General features: G+C 46.7%; 1 protein-coding gene across 13 annotated transcripts in view; it reads left to right on the top strand.

Annotated features, from left to right (window-relative positions):
* Positions 1 to 969: 969 nt before the first annotated feature.
* The window catches only part of LOC147618182 (putative cyclic nucleotide-gated ion channel 20, chloroplastic), a 155514-nt gene continuing 135099 nt past the window's right edge, over positions 970 to 21384 (top strand). For 12 of the 13 annotated variants that reach the window (XR_015262071.1, XR_015262073.1, XR_015262068.1 and 9 more), the window contains exons 1-2: positions 970 to 1571; positions 21011 to 21202. Coding sequence is in view for 5 of the 13 variants with exons in the window: in XM_086774606.1 (XP_086630732.1) it covers positions 1113 to 1571; positions 21011 to 21202 (651 nt within the window). In the remaining 8 variants the exon portion in view is untranslated. The remainder of the gene's footprint in view (positions 1572 to 21010; positions 21203 to 21384) is intronic. The other variant, XM_086774604.1, reaches the window with a different exon arrangement.

Genomic DNA, 21384 nt, shown 5'->3' with positions numbered 1-21384 from the left:
TGTCTCTTGGAATGCATTAGGTGTAAAATATGGCCTTGCATGTTGAAAGTATGTGGAAGCATAGAAGCAATTGATAAAGGGCAATGCATGACGAGATTGCTATACAAAGGTTACTTTGGAAAAAAATATTATGGTTGGCATTGCTTTGATGGATATGTATGTTGAGATTAGAGTGCTTGAACGCTCTCTTGGAATGCATAGGTGTAAAATATGGCCTGAAAATAATACCATGTTTGGCAACGCACCGGTGGATTTGTATAAATAGCATGCTATAGGAAAAGTTGATGAGATCCAAAACAAAGATTTTTTTTTGGACCAAAAACTGATATAATGTGTGTGTGTGTGTGTGTGTTTTTTTTTTCTTCCTATGTATGCACGTGTGCATGTTTTTTCGCGTGGTAGACAAGCAGGGCCAAACCCGCATATTTGTACACTCATTTTACTGGCTGTTATTAGTAGATAACATGTGTACTTTTACTCCTTTGTAGACGGGTCTACCCACTCGATGTAGTGCTTGGTCTGCACTATTTGCACAATGTGCCCGCAAAGTGGTTTTCTTTTAATGGTTATACAATTTGAGGGCCTTTGTCTAGACATGGTCAACTTCACTTGCATCTTAGGCATGTGGGTGGTAGAGGAGCAAGTGACAAGGACAAACAAATTCCTAATGCAATTGTCTGTCAAGGGTTGTTGGGCAATGCCTTGGTGGACATGCATATCAAATGAATGATGCTTGCAGTAGCACCACAAGTGCTCGATGGGTTACAAATGAAGGCTTGGCTCCATGGTATGCATTCCTCCCTGTCCGGAGGACGGGTTGGGGGACTAGTTTGAAGAAAAAATAAATGCACCCCTGTGCCTGAAAAAAATGTGAAAAAATAATCAACGCGAACCACATCATGCCACGTGGTTGAATATGGTTTCTTGTTTCGCAAATGTATATTCAGACCATTCAAAATTAATACACACGTGCCATACCAAAAATGATATTTAAACGTTGACGTTTAAACTCGATTGACTGATTGTCCGGCTCGATTTTTTATTCAATAGTCAAGCCTCCATAGTTTTCTCTGCAGAGAAGGGGCGCTGGTTTTCCCCGGTGATCAAAAGCCATGCCTTCAGAGGAGTCAGATGAGATGCCCATGCTGGCCGCACCAGGGCTGCGCACCCACCATCATCCCTCCCTCGAGCTTCCAAACCTCTCCTCATCCCACAGAAGACCTCCCAACAATGGCTACTTCAGTGGCCCCCTGCATCCTCCCAACAATGGCTACTCCAGTGGACCCCTTCAAAGAAACATCATCACCAACCCCTATGGCAGCTCTGCTGCCTCCACCAGTCTTCACAACGGCTTCTACAGTGGGCCCATCCGAATAGACAATGATGCTTCCAGCACTGCCACCATGCCACCTGTCTCCAACCCCGTTCGCAGACGACCGCACAGCATCGCCAATGAACATCTTCTGAGATCAGGTCCGCTTGGCAAGTGTGATGACCCATTCTGCAACACTTGCCCCCTGTACTTCGACAAAGAGGAGCCCGGGCTTCGACCTCTGTATACGTCCCCTAAGGTCCTGCCCAACCTATTACTCTCACTAGGTTCTCTGAAGATGTGAATGAATTATGCAGCTAAATGGTTTGGCCTCACATGATGCAGCTATGTAGTCTTGCCTCATAGCATGTTATCCATGCAGCTATCTAGTCTTTGTTTGAAGCAATATATTCCTGCAGGTATGTAGTGTGATGCTTAGAACATGCCATATGTGCAGCTATGTAGTCTCACCTTAGAGCATGGCATCCATGCAGCTACATAGTCTTCACCTTTTATGTCATCTCTGCGATTATGAAGTCCAGCCTCACATGATGTTATCCATGCAGCTAGCCTTAGATGTTTGCATTCTATGATCCTTTTCTTATCTTCCACATGGTTCAGCTTGTTCAGGATGATAGATTTGAAGCTGTAGGTGTAATACTGTTTGCCTCCTGTAAATGAAATTGTTCAGTTCTTGTGTTTAGTACTGGGGCTTTGCATAACAGAATGTTTCCTTGTACACTCTCTTTAGCAACCCACAACTCACAGTTTTCATAAAATGCGAAGATAGTGATCAGTTTGCCTTGCCTTTGAAGAATGCAGAGAATAGAAGTGTCGCATGCATCATTACTCCCCTAGAGATGCATGCCTATCGTAGATGAGGATTGGCCAAGGCAAGAGCAATGAGCATTATTGTAAGATGAAGAATGATGGCCATGAGAGAGAACATCAAGCTTGGGGGTTCATTATTGTTCACGTGTGAGGAAGGGGTTTTCCCTCCTGCACTTGCCATCCGAAATGATGTTCCATTCATAACGTTATGGGCAAGGATCAGATGATCATTTTCAAAGATTACAGCTCGAGTAAGATTTGTGAATAAATGGTAACTCAGCACTGGAGAGATAAGAGGAGCGGTGTTCAAGGCTGATTGCCCAAGGAGATGTTGCTATAAATATGGCAAGTTGCTAGGAGTTGGATGACCTTTGTAGGGGGTATCCAAGGGAGCGAAGCCAACTACAAATGTGAGGCGTGCAGTTGAATTGTGAAGTGGCCAAGCTCCAAGGGGTAATAAAAGGAGGAGTGCTTTATCATAAGGCTATGCCATGGTTTTATTCACACATGCTCTCTCTCTCTCTCTCTTATTTCCTACCTCGAAGGAGGGAAGGCGGTAATATGTTTCGATTTCTCCACACATACTCACAGTTGCCAATGATGCCATAGGTACACCGATGAAGGAATGATTGGAAATTGGACTTCAAGCTAGATATTTAGGAGGATTATGATCAGTGATACCACCTCATCAATGCAAATATGCTTCAAGACTCAAATACATGTTGCATAATGACTTTGTTAAGGGTCACATATGCAAAACTTTGTCTTCAAACCAATTGAACCTCTCTTGCCTTTTGCACAGGGTTGAATTTGCCCAAAGAACCGGACTGAACTGTTACCTCAGTTGGGGTTTGCGTTAATCTCTAACAGGCTGCAATCTATTGCCAGAGATCTCGCAGATTTGAGGGCTGCATTAGACGACCTTCTTAATCTCCATGCGGGTTGTTGATGAGGGCTGCCAAAGATCAGGCATAGATGCAAGACTGAAGACGGGAGAATGGGACATCTACTTGCCTATTTATAGGTCTTGGGCCTGGTCGTGTGTTGGAGGACCACGTGTAGGGTTGGCCAACTTAAGAAAGATGGGATTTATTCCCCCTTTGTTGTTTGACTGGGTTCTTGGGCCCTTTTTACCCTGGGCCATCAAAAAGGGCCATGGTCAATGGCTAGTGTGGGTTGTCCCTAGGCTGCCGCCCATAGCCCAACTACACCTTGCCCATGTGCCTCCTCATGGATCCTTGGTAAGATCCATGTCTCCCTTGCTTCCCGGTTGTTGAAAGTGCCGGGACTCAGGGTTCACATGCAACAGTTGACTGGGGTTGACGAAACATTTGACCGGGGTTGCCTAGGACGCAATGGAGACTATACCCCTTCAGTCTAATGCCCAATCATCTATTTAAAACTGTGTCAATCCTGGCACTGGTACTGTCCACCACCCTCCTATTTGACTAGGAGAACTGCAAGTTGGAGTCTTGTATCTGAAACTCATTCTCACACCAAGTATCCATGGCTCTGAGGTCAAGTAGCAACTCCTCCTAAGAGGCTCTCTTTGAGAGAGAGACTTTCTCTGCCTCCTCTCTTATTGAAGGGCTGCTCAACCATGTTAAAATCATCCACGGATCTGCATGTAATACAATGGTTTAAACCAGTTTGTCTTTCGCCTCACGTTCGGCTCTACACGATCTCTTCTCTTCCGGATCCCAGTGCTCATATTCTAGACATTTTCTTATAGGCTTCAACATCCTATGGTTTAGCATCATATGGAAATCTGGTGAGAAGGGATCTAATGTGTGTTGGGGTGGTCTCACTCTATCCTTCAGGCGCTAGGAACGGACTGATTTCTTGTCCTTCTCAAGCATCAAGGATGTGCTGATGTGCACCATCTGGTTGCCTAAACTTGCTCCTTTTGCTCCCAGCCCGATGCCTCTAGAAGTTATCCCTGTGCATATGTATTCTTGCTATATTCATGGTCGCTGCCACTTTTTTTTTTCTGGAAAAGAGACATCTAGTAAGTACGAAAAAATTTCACAAACAGGGAGATTTCGGACTAAGCAAGGGGCAAATCTCAACCAATCTGGGCCTTGTGCTCCATACGCGATCAAGTGGAAAAAATGCCATGATCCTATTCTCTCATAAATTGGCCACGTTTTCTCTTTGCGGCTCTCAAAGATCCTTGAATCCTGGCCCAAGTGGCCATGAGCGTGTGGATAATATCACACCAGATCTTGCAAACGCATTGGGTATCATAAACCAAAGTGCCCTCCATGGCCTCAGCCTCTGTTCTGGAGGTATGTAGCTTGACTTTGGCATGTCCTAAAGAAGACACCGCCAACCCATTCCCTGGGTAACCCGCATGATCATATCTCTGTCGTTCCCTTCAAACCTGATTTGCGGGCCCAACTGTGTCAACCAAACAATAGCACCAAAACAAATGTAGGCATCTCTCCTCATCCTTCCAAAAAGGGCTGCAGTCATAGTCACATGGGACGTGAAACGGGGACGGAAAAGATTGAGAATGGCCATTCCTTGTGACTAGAGAGTGACATGGGACGGGAAGATGTTGCCATCCCCAACATTCCCCAGTCTAAAAATGCCCGTTCCCTGTGACTATGGCTGCAGTCTCCATTAACACGAAGTCTAGTGTGCCTCTGCTGTTACTTGATCAATAGGGCTGTACTCTCCGCTAACACGAAGTCTAGTGTGCCTCAGAAGACATGGCACATGCATTTGATGTTGGGCAGATGCATGATGAGAAATACGTGACTGTCATGAAATTGTCATAAGGTGTGGTCTATGTTGGAAAGACAGTAGTTTGTCATTATGCTAAAGTAACCCATGTGGCACTTAAAAGGTTCTTCATGGAGTCATAAAGCAATATCCTAGTGCTTACAGCTCACAACTCTGAGTGGGAAGATTGTGGGTTCAAAATCCATAGAGGACACACACCTCCCTTCTGCCTAGTGGTTAGAGCACATGACTCTTGGTATGGATATGTGGGGTCAATCCATGGAAGACACCTACCCTGGTGGTATAGCCGATGATGAACGCAGGTTGATGAAGATAATTTGTTGTGTTGGTTTAGGCAGCTGTCTGCTGCAGTGGTAGAGCCGATGAAGATGTATGTGTATGCTGGAGAGGAGGGGTAGCATGCTCATATAGTACTGGCCCCGATGGGTGTTCCCAGTTTTTGAATCGAGTTGTGGGCTCTACCACTAGGCTACTGCAAGGAGCAGCCCGGTGATCAACGCTTATCCAGATACACCATCAAGCCGTCGGCTCTACCCCCATGCACACAACAGCAGCCCGGCTGATCAACGCAATCATATTCATCATATCTGCAGCCGCCTCTGCTTCATCATGCAACAGTGGTGTTTTTGCTCCCAGAGTTTCCAGGTTGCCGCTCTGCTCTGTGCGCAGCATCCTGCATCTACTGCAGTCCTTTGTTTGCAGTCTTCGACCTCTACATCACTTCGAGTGCCACCGCTGTCCTTGACGCGAGCCTTTGTCACCGACCGAGCCTCATGGTTCGAGTTTGTCTTTGCTGTTCGTCGGTCTACTTCCTCAGGGTCACCTAACATCAGAGGCCCTCTTGTACTGAATGTAACAGAGGCCCTCTTGTACTGGATTGCATTCACCATTATACATATACTCATTCATCCATTTCATGCTGTGTTGATTTGCTGTGATCTCTTGCAAATCTGGTCCTTTCGTCCTTTTGCACTCACATGGTATCAAAGCTATGCAAAGGGAACGAAAACCTCGAGAGCACACAGCATGGATTGACTACCCATGATTCTTGAGGACCAGCCTTTGTCGCCAGAAGTTGATTCTCCTTACTCAGATCTAGACCACACGGAGGATGTGACTTCTTACTCACTGGGGAGCCGTGTTCGAGGTCTTACATTGGGAGATGACCAGCCTGTCTACACCTACTCACCCTCTACACCTTTGGCATCATGACCTTCCTCTCCGAGATTATCAGACTTCGCTTCCAGAGGGGGATACATGCCTACATCTAGTGTGTCAGTATTGAACCTTGGTATCCAGCCTCATCTGGAGAGCCCTGCTCTGCAGTCTAGCCGACAGCCTGGACTTCGGTTTGGGTCATTCTCTCAGGGAGGATAGGTACCACCATGGTCGTCCGGAGATCCATCGTCATCAACTTAGCCGGAGACCGTGTCAGGTTCGTATGTACCATTGAGTGCTTATGTGCCCAACACTACCTGGGTGTCCACTTCTACAGCACAGGTTTAGCATATGGTACCAACTACTACCCTCGATCCTTGGAGGAATGTGAACCCGAATAGAGGAGGGTCTAGGAGTAGAATACGCACTCAGACCATTGGTGTACAAGGAGGTAACACTGTTTTCTCTTGTGGTTCACCTTCTATATCTACTCCTAATGTGTTTTGGAATACTGCACAACCTCAAGCACAAAACCCTCCCACCCAACCCATGTTTCTTCCTGCTGGCGTTGATATGCAGCCATTACCGACAGCACCTCCACAGGGACCTGCGTATGGGTTTTTCTGAACACATGGATCTCTCGGCACTATGCCCACCGGCAATGTATCGCCACTGAGCATTCTGGGGTATCGGGTAGTTTACCAACCTATCACAGGCTAGTACTACACTAGTACCGGCTTATGTGTCTACTCAAGGATTTGTGCCTCAGCCAGGCATCTCACCTGCGCCGAGTGCCTAGCCTTACATCCCATCTTATGGATTACACTCACCAGGTCCTACACCTGTGCCGGGTATTATTGGTTATTCTGGAGTACCACCTAACCCTTTACACTCCGGATATGGGTACCAGCCATCCTGGACCCCACCATCTCCTTCTCTCCATGTATCTATGTCTAGAAATGCCTTTACAGAAAAGACTTGTTTCAATGGGTCTAATTACTCTACTTGGGCTAACCTTATGGAACAGGTTTTCACTTCCCAAGGTTCTTGGAACCTGGTGAAGGGACTTGAACTAAAACCTCACTCCTCACTAGCACCTCCTGAAGTCATTAGCTATTGGGAAGCTCGGAATGCCATTGCCATTGTGGAACTCATGCAAGGCCTTCTGTTGGAGTTTCATTCACAACTTTAGCAGTTCCCTTATGTCTCGGACAGATGGACACACCTTGCAGAGAGAGACGCAACACGTGATCGCACGTGTTGCATTGATCTCAAGCATCAAATCCAAAAATTCACTATTAAAGAGGTGGGTGACCTGAAAGTCAAGGTCACAGAGTACTGGCGCCTTAACGCGGAGCATGGTTATTCTGGAGTACCACCTAACCCTTTACACTCCGGATATGGGTACCAGCCATCCTGGACCCCACCATCTCCTTCTCTCCATGTATCTATGTCTAGAAATGCCTTTATAGAAAAGACTTGTTTCAATGGGTCTAATTACACTACTTGGGCTAACCTTATGGAACAGGTTTTCACTTCCCAAGGTTCTTGGAACCTGGTGAAGGGACTTGAACTAAAACCTCACTCCTCACTAGCACCTCCTGAAGTCATTAGCTATTGGGAAGCTCGGAATGCCACTGCCATAGTGGAACTCATGCAAGGCCTTCTGTTGGAGTTTCATTCACAACTTTAGCAGTTCCCTTATGTCTCGGACAGATGGACACACCTTGGAGAGAGAGATGCAACATGTGATCGCACGTGTTGCATTGATCTCAAGCATCAAATCCAAAAATTCACTATTAAAGAGGTGGGTGACCTGAAAGTCAAGGTCACAGAGTACTGGCGCCTTAACGCGCGGAGCATGCCACCACTGGTTCGGCCAAGTGTCAGGAAGACTAGGTCATCACATTATTAAACAAGTTGCCACCTAGTTTCTTTACTTTTGTCACACAGATCATGAGTTTAGAACCTATGCCTAACCTATATGAGTGTGAGTGCCAACTCTTGTGCTTCGCCCGGTTGCTTGACGAGTTTCACTCCAAGAAATCATCTTTTTCCTCCTCTACCCAAGGGGGGGCCCTTGTTACCAGTACCACCTCTACCCACAAAGGGCAGCAAGGGAAGGAGAACAACCCAGGTAATCAAGGCAAACCATAAGGCAACAACAATGATCCCAAAAACATTGCCTCGACACCAACTCCCTACTGGCAGCATATTCCTAAAATGAATAGATACTGCACTCATTGCTAGATGTCTGGACATGTTGATGATGAGTGTGGCATCAAAGCCAGGGAAAATAGAGGTACCAACCCAACACCAACAACTCGAATCGCCAAAACAACCAAGGTGGCGGCAATGCTCCAACGAGAGGGGGTAATACTCTAGCACCTACTCTGTAGGGTCCCCCAACAGGAACCAGCAAACAAGGTGTGAAAATATGCCTAATATTTACCCAGCCCAAAAAGGGCCGCCTTCTTTGTTGGCCGACTCCCATGTTGGCCGCCCAAATAAAAAAACCTCATATAAATATGAGGGGCTCCATGTGCTTACGTGCATCATCAACCCACGATATCCAGCCTTGCGATCTTCTCTCTCTGCGTTTCAAGGCAGGTGGGATATCTCCTGGACTGTATATCTCAGTTTGCCTCGCCATCCTCTGCTGGTCAGCACACAGATGGCTCACAGCCTTTTTCACCGCCTACAGCAGGTTCGCAGGTTCTCTTGTGGCGTTAAACTTCTGCTGGTTTTGCCCACCTATAGCAGGTTCTCTTACAGCGTTAACTTTTGCAGTTTTTTGGGCGCCTACATCAGCCTCACCACGGTCTTTGTCGCCACCAATATCAGATTCTCTTGCAGTGATAACAGCTGCTGGTTTTGGCTGTCTACATCAGCCTCACCACAGCCTTTATCGCCGCCTACATCAGCAGCCTTACTTCAGGCTCACATCAGTCTTATATCAGGCTCTTTTTCAGCGCTTTCATCAGGGTCACTCCAGCCCTGTTATTTGTGTTTTATGGGACAGCAACTCTCTTTGGTTATTCGGAGTCTCACATAGAACTCCTTGTACTGGACTTCATCTTTTATATTCACATCACCATTGCATGCTGTGTGTTTTACTCTGATCTTTCATATATTTGGTCCTTTCGTCTCTTTTGTCCTCACATGGTATCAGAGCGATCGTGAGTCAAGGTATCGAAGACCTAGAAAGTACACACCATGGATTGTCTACCCTCGATTCCGGAGGATCAGCTTTTCATAGCAGATACTGACTCCCCTTATTCCGATATAGATCACACAGAGGATGGAACTCCTCATTCACTGGAGAGCCCTGTTTGAGGTCTTTCATTGGGAGATCACCAGCCTACTTTTACCCACTCACCCTCTTCACCCTTGGCGTATGGTTTTTCTTCTCCGAGCTTATCAGCTGTCACTTCCAGAGGAGGATACATGCCCACAGCTAGTGTGCCAGTATTGGACCCAGGTATTCAGCCTCAACTGGAGAGCTCTGCTTCTCATTCTAGCCAACAAATTGGACTTCAGTACGGGACTCTTTCTCAAGGACACGTACCTCCTCGATCGTTCGGAGATCCATCATCTTCCCTCTCGGTGACCGCGTCAGGTTTGTATGTGCCTATTAGTACGGATGTTCCTAACTCTGCATGGGTATCTTCTTCTGTGGCTCAGGTTCAACAAATGGTACCATCAACTACCCTCGATCCCTGGCATTTTGTGAACCCTAATAGAGGAGGGTCTAGGAGTATAACTCACTCTCCGACTTCCGGTGTTCAAGGAGGTATTGTTTTCTCCTCTGGTTCACTTTCTGTTCCAACTCCTAATGTGTTATGGAATACTGTCCAAATTCAAACTCGAAACCCTCCCTCCCAACCCATACCTCTTCCTACTAGCGTTGGCATGCAGCCATCACTGCCTGCACCTCTTTTGGGTCCTGCGTATGGTTTCTACCCATCCCAGCTATCTTTAAACACGACGCCCTCTGGCACTGCGGTCCCACCTAGCATTCCAGGGTATCAGGTGGTTTACCAACCCATCTCTGGCACTGGTGTTATTCCCAATTATGTGCGCTCTTCAGGTTTCGCACCTCAACCTAGTATTCCTCCTATGCTGAGTACCCAAAACTTGCTTCCATCTTATGGAGCACCCTCGACAGGTCCTTCATCCATGCCCGGTCTTGGTGGACTGTCAGGTTTCTCTCCTCAACACTTACACTCTGGATATGGACACTGGCCTTCCTGGACTCCCCCACCATCTGCCTTTCATGTTTCTATGTCTAGAAATGCTTTCACAGAAAAGACTCGTTTTAACGGGTCTAATTATACAACCTGGGCTAATCTTATGGAACAAGTGTTCACATCCCAAGGTTCCTGGAACCTAGTAAAGGGCCTCGAACCAAAACCCCACCCTTCTCTAGTACCTCTTGAAGTCATCAGCCATTGGGAGGCTAGAAATGCCAGTGCTATAGTGGAGCTCATGTGAGGCCTCCTGCCTGAGTTCCATTCACAACTCCAGCAGTTCTCCTATGTCTCTGACAGATGGGCACACCTCGCGGAGAGATATGCCGCATGTGATCGTACGCGTCGCATTGATCTTGAGCATCAAATTCAAATTTTCTCTATCAAAGAAGGGGATGACCTGACCGTCAAAGTGGCCGAATATCGGCGTCTTAATGCCGAGTTTGTCACCACTGGCTCTGCCAAGTCCCAGGAAGATCAGGTTATCACTCTTCTAAACAAGTTGCCTCCTAGCTTCTTTACTTTTGTCACACAGACCATTAGTTTAGAGCCTATGCCTAACCTATATGAGTGCGAATGCCAACTCTTGCGTTTCGCTAGGTTGCATGACCAATTTCATCCCAAAAAGTCATCCTCTCCCTCCACTCAAGAGGGGGCCCTTGTGTCCAAATCAACCTCTACTCAAAAAGGATAGCAAGGGAAAGGGAACAACAACTTAGGAAATCAAGGCAGATCTCTCGGCAACCACATTGATTCCAAAAATCCTGCCTCCACACCCATTCCCTACTGGCACAATATTCCCAAAAAGAATATATTTTGCACTTCTTGCCAAATACTTGGCCATGTTGATGATGAGTGTGTTTTTAAAAACAAGGACAATAGAGGTACCAACTCCAACCCCACTACCTCCACTCGCCAAAACAACCAAGGTGGTAGCAATGCCCCAAATTGGTGATCCAGAGGGGGTGGCAATCCAGCACCTACTCTACCAAGCTCCCCTCCAAAGACCCAACAACAAGGAAATGGTTCTACTTGGCCACGTTCCTCCCATTGACGAGCTAATAGTCAGGTTGCTCACGCCCCACCTTCCCAGTCGGTCTCTTTCACCACTCTTGAAGAGATGTCTGACTGGTCTTTCATCACTCCCCATCCTGGCCGCTCAGCCAATATTGCTCAGGTCACCCTTAAGTTTGATTCCCGCCACCACTCCACAAAAAGGAAGAAACGAAGGCCTAAACAAGGCCATCCACAGGGAAAGGCCTCTGCTCTCATTCAGATTTGTCAGTTACCTGATAATCCCTCTGTGCCCATTATTGAGGCCCATCCCGCTCTTCCCTATGGTCATCCTGTCACTTGGGTAGTTGACAGTGGCGCTACTCACCATATGGCTCGTAATGCTGACATTTTCATTTCTCAGCGTTCTGTTAAGGGAGAAGTTCGATGTGGCAACAACAAAATGATGCCCATAAAATCCGTTGGCACTGTCTTATTTGACACCAACACTGGCCCCAACTAGGCTACCTTGGACAATGTCTATCTTCTCCCTAATTTAGTTCTCAACCTTCTTTCTGTCTCCCAGCTTACCCAACTTGATCGTGGTGTTTACTTCAACAAACAAGTTGTTGAGGTAATTGATGAAACTACTGGTCTTGTTGTTGCCAATGACAAGGTCAGAAGGATGGTTTGTACCGAATGTCCACTTTTCTAACTGAGCCATCTTCTGTTGACTCAGAGTTTCATCGGGTTCGGGCCTAGCTCCCTCCGACATTGAACGACTATGGCACTTTCGCTATGGTCATCTACCCTATTCCACTCTCTATGAGCTATCTCGAGACAAGTTAGTTGAAGGTATACCCAGCCTCAAAATGACGAAGGATGTTTGTCAGTCCTGTCAACTGGGTAAACAACATCGCTCCCCATTCCCACAACATGCTACTCATCGGGCTTTGGGAATCCTCCAGTTGATTCATTTCGACTTGAGTGGCCAATCCCCAACCCCTTCCTTGAATGGATCTCTATACTACATGCTGATTGTTGATGATTATTCAAGATACATGTGGGTATATTTTCTAAAGCATAAATCTGACGCTTTCCAATATTTTTCTACATGGGTTCGTTTAGTCACAAATCAAATGGGCGTCTCAATTGGGACTGCTCCTAGTGACAATGGGGGTGAATTTATCTCCCATCAATTTTCTCAGTTCTTGCAAGATCATGGCATTCAACGCCAACTCACTTCCACCAACTCTCCCTCGCAGAATGGAGTGGTCGAGCACAAGAACCGAACAGTCATGGATATGGCACGCTCCATGCTTTTTGTAGCTGAGCTGCTTGAACGCCTCTGGTTAGAATCGGTCAACACTGCGGTGTATCTTCTGAACCGTTGCCCTACGGTTGCTATTTCCCACAAGACCCCATTTGAGGCTTTCTTTGGTCGAAAGCCAACTGTTTCCCATTTCCATGTCTTTGGATGTCGAGCATATACTCACACTCTGAATGATATGTAACACGCGGAAGCTCTGGGAGTCTTCTTTCAGCCCTAAACACTACTGAGAACATGCTGATGCAAAAACGCAGATAGAAGGGAGAGTAGAGAGAGAGAGAGAAATGCTGGAAAGAGTTTTTGGACTCTGAGTTAGCAGATGATACGGCGTTGTTCCTTGAGGCTTCACATGCTTGTTTATGTGCTTTCCGGGCAGCCTTTGAGGCCTTTTGTTTGGCAGCAGGAGCTTCTATCAATTGGCATAAGTGAGTTGGTTTTTGGATCAGTGATTCTCCTCTTGCAGATTGGGGTACAGATGTTGGTTTTACTTGGATTGAGAGAGGATGCTCTGCCAGATACCTTGGTTGTCAGGTGGGCGTTGACATCTCCCCTGCACAACAGTTTTCTCCAGTGCTCTTAAGCATTAAAAGCAAACTTCATCACTGGAGTAGGAGGAAGCTCGATTTGGCCTCTAGAGCTTTGGTGGTTAACCAAGTTTTGCTAGCCACGACTTGGTTTATCGCTTCGTGCTGGATTTTTCATAAGGGCTGCATTGGCCAGCTTCGTCGCCTTATTCGGAACTTTCTTTGGTAAGGGCTTGATGGAAATGCACACACCAGGGCTAGAGTTGCTTGGGAAACCATTATTTGGAAGAGATTCCAGAGCCTCACCGAGGTACAGAGATTGGTTCTCACGCAGCATTTGAGAGGCTCTAGTCGGAGGATTGCACAGACTGATGTAGCCATTCCCAACCACTGGATTATTGGATCTTTTTTGGAAGACTGTCATCATTCTTGGTTTGGGGTTTTTTCTGGGACAGGTGTTCCTCTTTAGGTTATGGGTCTCCCCTTGCCTAGGGAGGATGATGTACCGGTCTTTTTTTCTGTACAGGATGGATGGCAGTTGGAGAGATGTGACGTACAGGACCTTATTGAGGGCCCCCAGATTCGTCCAGTCAGAGTTGTTGGCAGGTTAGGGAAGCACGTCTTTGTTGACCCCCCCCCGCCCCAGGGATGATCACAGAGTGTTAGCCTTTGGTTGTATGGTGGCTGCCCTATCAGACATTTGCATTGGGACCCCGGTGAGTGGGTGTGGAAGGATGCTTGTAACCCCTTGAAAATCATGCCTTTTTTCAGTTATACGGTGCGGAATGCCAGACATCTTATCTAGGGACACATTCAGAGTGTCCCTACTCTTAGACCCCATTGGGAATCTTACGGCATTTCGACTGACATTTAGAGAGTTTTTTGGCGGAGATTGTGGGATTCTTATAGGAAGCCACAGATTTCCTCCTTTATCTGGGTTTCTCTTCATGGTGGTCTGGCCACCAATCAGTGGAGGTCAGTTACTGGTGCTTGCTCAGCTTGCCCTAGATGTGCAGGAGTTTCGGAGTCAGTTTACCATTGTTTATGGGAATGCAAGGAAGCAGAGAGGGTTTGGTCTGCGATTGCACACCTCTTTGGTAGGATTAAGAGGGATGCTATCATTTCTTTTGGTTCTATCATTTGGTTGACACAGTCTGGGCCTCAGCTGAGATTCGAGGGGACTGACAGGAGCTTGGCCATTATGGTTAGGCAAGGAGTTGCTCGGCAGTGTTGTCTTCAGGATTTGCCACTTTCACACTTTGTCCCTCCGACACAAAGGTTAGACAGCTCTTGGGAGATTATTGCTAGCATCTCAGCCTGGAATATCTGGAAGGCTAGATGCACCGAGGTCATTGAGGGTACTCCCGTTCTTGTTTCTCAATGTCTTTGCAGGATTTGGAGTGATATTATTCACACCATCATGGCTACCTGGGCCAGAATCCAGGGATCTTCGAGGCTGCGGAGAGGAAGCGCGGCCAGTTTATGAGAGAGTGGGACATTGGTATGTTTTTCACGTCCTCTCACTCGAGACCCTATTGGCGCACAGGTTATTAGATGTGATGTGTTCACAGTTCTACTTTGAGTTTGGAGCCAAGCAGATTTTCTTTTGCTCTTTATAGTGGCATTATGTTTTCTGAAGACAACAAGCTGACATGTGCATTTTCTGAGGTGTTCTCAGTACTGGCCATGCTAAGGTGTCCATGGTCGCACCTTCATCATCAGTTTTCTTCTAACTTTTTTGCACACTTCAAGATGCAGAGGGGGTGTTAAAATATTGCATCTTCTTAATGCCGTCATGGAGGTCCTGTCGGCCTGTTTTCTACAGCCGACTTGCTTCATGCACAAGTATATAAGGGTTGCTCTCTTTTATTCATTCAATCATCTTACATTGCCCTATTTGCTGGCTCTTGTACTCTCTAACCTCAAGCTAATAAAGCTCTTGTTCTTGCTTGCAATCTTTCTCTCTCTCATGTTTATTTGCTTCCGCTTGTGCACATTCTTTCATAGAGTACCTTTTTGTACTAAAAGAAATATATTGAATTTCCAGCATTTCTTTTTTTTTTTTTTTTCAGAAAGGAGACTCCTATTAAGTATGAAAAAATTTTACAAAATGGAGATTTCACACCAAGAAAGGTGGAGATCTCAAACAAATGAACATGGAACACATCCTGTCCATAGTCTTTGCCGACCAATAGTTCTAGAACTCATCCGAACCATGAAGGAAACTTGGTTGATCCTGGGACTCATCCGGACCATCAAGTGAACTTGCCTGTCTTTATACTTGGAACTCCGACACATGGGTCCCATGCTCGAGATTTAATATAAGAGAGCTTTTGAAAGCCCCCTCTCCCGTCCACAAGCCGTTTCTGGAAGACAGCACGCGGGGGAATGCCCTTAGGATCAGAGCAGGACACCAGTCATGTTCTCTCCAGTCTGTAAGGCCTTGGGAGAGCTGGGGTTATCACTAGACGAGTCTGTGTCAGTGTCATGTGACTTGTCTTTGCCCTTCTTTGAAGACTTGCCCTTGTCCTTGGCTTTTCCTTTGTCCTTTGACTGACAATGCTTTGACAGGTGGCCTTTCTTCCCACACTTTTAACACCGACTCCGAACTTTCTTCTGCACCGTCGCGAGTGCCTGATCAAGTCCAATAGACGATGAAACTTTCAATTTCCCTTGTGAAACTAGGATGGATTCCTCTTCCAAGAGGAGAGTACAAAGATCATCAAACTTGAGGGAACGTGTTGTGATCTGAACTCGCAAAGCTCGGGAAGAAACCATGTCATAATCTGCAGGAAGCCTAATGAGGAGGAGAGTAGCTAACTGAGAAGAGGTCAGGGTAGTACGCATTGCCACTAATTGGTCATGGATTACCTTAACCTTCATCACAAACGACTGCATGAAAGTCCCTGTTGTAAACTCCAGAGAAAAGAGCTGACCCAATAGGTTGACAGACCGCATTGTAGAGTCCCGTGCATATAGATCTGTCAGCTTTCTCCAAACAGAAGCAGCACAATCCAATGTTTGCACGGCGGGGGAGACCTCGGGTGAGATGGCTCATACAAGTGCAGAGTGAGCTTTTGAGTCTTGATTCTCCCAAGCTGAAAGTTCTGCGAGAAAGGCATCCTCCTGGTCCTGAGTCCACTTCCTAGAGCTGGTAGGGCGTTCGGGCTTTCGTTCGTGGCCTTGAACAATCTCCCAGAGTCCCTTGTGTGTGAACCAGACCTTCATCTGTAGCTTCCAGTGATCATAGTTTGAACCACTGAGTTTGTCCTCCTTGTTCGTGTAGGGGGGACCCATGTCTGCCTCAAAGAAGCTATGTCTCAAACAACCTTTGTAGCTAAGCAATCCACGTGCTGTCTCAAGCACCTTTCCACAGGATCCAACTAGGGACTAGTAGCCCCCTCTGAAGATGCAGGCTGGACAGCAGCAAAATAAACCCAAAACACACCACTGGGAACCTCCTACCAGAAGGGGGAGGGGATCTTGGAGGGAGAAGAGAAGATGTGCCACTTGTCTGATGCACTTAGTGAATTTGCAGCTAGAACTCCTCCACTTGCCTCTGTAGAAGAAAACACAGTCTGGGGGTTGGCCGACAGCAGTAGGGCTTGTAGGTCAAAAAACGGAACCACTGTTTGAAGGATCTCCAGCCTGGAGAATCTAGGGAAGCAAAAAACGCAAGGCATAGTTGAAGACGGAGAGAGACACAGAGCAGATTTTTGTGCAACAGCCGGAGCCTAAGCGTATGATACCATGAAAGAATCTTATGATTTCGCTGATTGCGTCACAGTTGGAGTTTCAAGGCCAGAGCCGGCAGAGGAGGACTCTTCACTATCAGCCAAAGAGCGGGAGGTCCAAGAATAGTTTTGGGATCGCGTCAATACCGGTGTGCGCTCTTTCATCTTCCTTAATTGCACACCCCAAGTGATCAATCATATCAAACACATGATGCTACCTCTCTGTACAATTGGGTATCACCCATGAAGAGAGTTTCCTTGGAAGTGCAGATGCGAGTAATGAATCCTGCAAAGTCTTCGATAATGCGGGAGCACATCAACAAACTCCAGGCTCTTCAGTGGGATGTTCTTTAGGTTGGGAAGGAGATATCGTCAGAGGACATGGCCATCACACTGTTGTCTCATCTGTCCTTTCAGTACTCAGCTTTCTATACTTCTTTGATCACCAACGGGAGGCTCAGCACCATTACTTGGGAGGAGCTTGTGCCGATGATATTGGACCAGGAGGAGCGGCTTCCGAACTCTCCATAGGGTGGAGGTTATGAGGCTTTGACTGGCTAGCGGTCGAAAGGCCTCAACAACAACAACAACAAGGGCAAAGGGAAGTCTTCACAGTTCGAAGTCTTCTGAGAAGAAGCCCGACTAAGATCGTGATGCTTTGAAGGCCGAGTGGACTTGTAACCATTGTGGCCAGAAGGGTCACTATTGGAGGAAATGTCTTCATCAGCGGAGCACTGAGAAATGTGCAGATTGCTTAGCTACGGTCGTGAAGATTGCAGCTTTTGTGTACTTGGAGATCATGGACACCGGAGCTTCATCTTCTTCAAGCAAGGAGGCGGTTGGTCTCACCGTTGGGGATACTCGGGAGTGGATTCTGGACAATGGTGCTTCCAGGCACATGACTCCTTCTCGAGAGTTGTTATAGGACCTTTGGAGGCAAACAGGTCACATCTTTATTGGTGAAAAGTTCACTATCCCGATTTAGAGTGAGGGCAGGTTGGAGATCATTTCCAATGGTAGAGGGGGGGAGCATTCCTCCCGGTTCTTTATGTCCCATCTCTTGGCTTTCATCTTTTGTTAGTGTATGAGGTTTGCAGGACTGGCATGCGGGTGGAGTTTGATGAGCATTCAGTTTCTCATCTTTTGTCAGTGCATGAGGTTTGCAGGACTGGCATGCGGGTGGAGTTTGATAAGCATTCAGTTGCTATCCGAGATAAAGCAACAGGCCAGGTTGTTTGGGAAGCCGGGGTGGATTTACAAACTCTCAGTACTCTCTTCTCTTACAGGTACTCAGCTTAGTGATATGTGACATTTTCGTTTTGGCCACTTGAATGTGGACGCGCTGCGGCGGGCTGTCCGGGACCAGATGGTGGATGGCTTGCTAGATGTTGATAGCAAGCAGGGACATTGTAGTTCTTGTATTCGAGGTAAGTAGCATAGGGAATCTTTTCCAGATGTGTATGAGGATGAGTCTCGGGCTGTTGTTCCAGCTAGCCAGGCTCAGTCAGTAGGAGAGGTTGATCCTGAGGTTGGAGATTTGCCATAGTAGCAACAGGCGGCTCTATGTTCTGTTTGGGTACCGAAGTGGTGGTTGGATACCATTCAAGAGTCTGGTGTGACGGAGTATCCCTCCGAGTGGACGACAGAGGATGGACCTTGAAGATCGCATAGAGTTCGTGACAAAAGTTAGTTAGAGGACCATTTACAAGTAAATTATGCCTTGATGTCTCGTATCATTCGGGACATGGAGCCTACTTTAGTTAAGGAAGCTCTTTCCCAGGAGACTTGGAGGAAAGCCATGAAAGTCGAACTAGAAGGCATAGAGAAGAATGGGACTTGGGAGTTGGTTCCGAGGCCGTCAAAACGGTCAGTCATTGGTGTCAACTGGGTCTACAAAACCAAAGTATAAGACTGATGGGTCTGTGGACAAGCACAAGGCAAGACTTGTGGCTAAGGGCTATGCTTAGTGCCCGGGCATCAAGTGCGAGGACACTTTTGCACCGACAATGAGAATGGCCACGATTCAGTCATTTCTTGCCCTTGCCTCTCATCAGCAGTGGCCGGTGTATCAGATGGATGTTAAATCTGCGTTCCTGAATGGTGACTTGTAGGAGGAGGTGTATGTTGAGCAACCTCTAGGCTTTAAGGTTCCGGGCTCAAAAGTTATGGTTTACAGGTTGTGGAAGGCCTTGTATGGTCTGAAACAGGCTCCCAGGGCTTGGAACGAGAAGATTGATGCTTTCTTTCGGAAACAGGGTTTCCAAACTTTTATCTCTTTTAGGAACGCGGTATGGTCACATTGATTATCCTCTATGTGGATAATCTTGTCCTCACTGGCAGTCATGTGGAGCACATAGCTGTTTTACGAAGGCTGAAGGGGGCCACTACAATGTTTTGGTTGCGGTGGACCTCATCGAATAACAGACTGTCCTAATAAGAATGTCAGAGGAGTTTGAGATGATGGATTTAGGCTTACTCCATTTCTTTTTGGGTTTGGAGATTTGGCAGACCCAGAGGGGGTTCTTTGTCTCTCAGCAGCAGCAGCAGTATGTTCATGAGTTGCAGAAGGCCTTTGGGATGGAGAACTGCAAACCTATTTCATCTCCGATGGACCCAAATACCAAACTTACTATACCTGATCCTTGTGAGCAGGTTGATGCGTCTTTATATCGGAAACTTGTCTATTCATTGATTTGGTTGCTGAACACCAGATTGGACTTGAGTTTTCTAGTGGGGTTGTTGACCTCATTTATGCAGACACCTTTGAAGACTCATTGGGATGCAGGATTGCGGATCTTGTGGTATCTGTAGGGTACGAAGGATCTTGGACTCTTTTATGACACTGGAGGGGGATTGAAGGACCAAGTCAGACTTCGAGGTTGGAGTGACTCTGATTGGGGAGGAGATTCAGACACGAGGAGATCTAATTCAAGATACGGCTTTACCCTTGGCTCAGGAGTGATTTCTTGGAGTAGCAAGAAGCAACCTACTGTTGCCTTGTCTTCCATTGAGGCAGAGTATCGGGCTACTTGTGGTGCTGCTTGCAAGGTGGTGTGGCTAAGGAGGTTACTTGGCGAGATTGGGTTTCAGCAGCAGGAGCCCACGGTCATCCAGTGCGACAGCCAAAGCTGTATAGCTATTACTCGGAACCCGGTCTTCCATGCCCAGACCAAGCATATAGAGATACAATGTCACTTTGTTCGAGGGAAGATTTTGGATGGTGACATCTTGCTAGCCTTTTGTTCGACGTAGGACAATGCGGCAGACCTTTTCACGAAGCCTCTTCCTCAGCAGATGCTTCGTCAACACTTCAGCTCACTGGGATTGGTTCCACATCCAGGAGCTGAGAGGGGGTGTTAGCATTCATCTTCTGTTTGTACCATACTGAGTGAGGGCTTGTGATGTGGGTGTGCCCGCCCATGGGAGGACTCCCTGATCATGCTCAGTTTTTTTCCCATTTTATTTCAGTTTTGCTGTAGTCATGGGGGGCTGTTTTTTCCCTGGTTGGTATGTAGGAGTTGGCTGGCCAGGATGGGCCCACTTTTGGTGCTGGCCGACTAGGATAGACCTAGTCATGGGCCCATTTTGGGGCTGTCAGCCTGTTTCTACTGGCCGGCTGCATGCCCCTTGCTCACTTGCCCCCCACACAGTTGTACCTGTTATTGTGTGTATATAGCAGAGTTTACACTACTCCTCTCTTGCACCTCTACGTTTTTCTGCTCTCAGATTTCTGTCTCATTTCTGCTGCACATTCCGACGCAATGTCCTATGCAAAGTAAAATTTCCCATGGCTTGTCCACTGCCTTGGCTGGCAAATATTTGGAAGTGTAGTATCCCCGTGTCGAAGTTGCGTAGGTGCGTTTTTCCTCAAAAAATGGTGCAGCTCTTTGTGATAACCCTTCTTTTTTTGGGTTGAAGTGGTATGTAACATGCTTGATGCATTCTTTCTCTTTTATATTCTGCTTTGGTCAAAAACCAATTTGATGGAAATATGCTGTCATATCTACCAACACCCCCCCCCTTCCCCGCTCGGGCAGGCTCTCAAAAGGTCGTTTTTATCACTTTTGCAAAAGGAAGATGTTTGATGTTTGAGCGCCGTGTTCTTAGAGTTTTTTTTATAAAATTTCCAGGTGAATGCAAGTTTTTCAGGTAAGGTAAAGAAGCTCTTCGCAAATGCACATGCTTGGGGATTGGTTCACATGCCAGGAGTTATGAACCCTCACACAAAAAAAGTGCAGCAATGGAACAAATTTTTTCTTATCTCTTGCCTTCTTGCCGTATTTGTGGATCCATTGTTTTTCTTCATCCTTTCAGTAAATGAAGTAAGTTATTTGAACTCTCAATCTCAAGCTCACGAAGATAATTGATTAGTTTTTCCAATTGTTCATAACTGTTTTTATGCAATATAATCATAAAATGTGTTCAATAATAGTGGAAATTTAAGTTTAAAAATTGATCTTGGTAGAGGCTCATCTTGGTTAGGGTCTTGTTATACCCATGCCCT

The sequence above is a fragment of the Cibotium barometz genome, chromosome 35, assembly GCF_041138505.1.
Source record: "Cibotium barometz isolate CiBa-2024 chromosome 35, ASM4113850v1, whole genome shotgun sequence".
NCBI classification, from domain to species: domain Eukaryota; kingdom Viridiplantae; phylum Streptophyta; class Polypodiopsida; order Cyatheales; family Cibotiaceae; genus Cibotium; species Cibotium barometz.
Note: the sequence above shows the minus strand (reverse complement) of the source record. Positions and strands in the feature narration are given on the sequence as shown.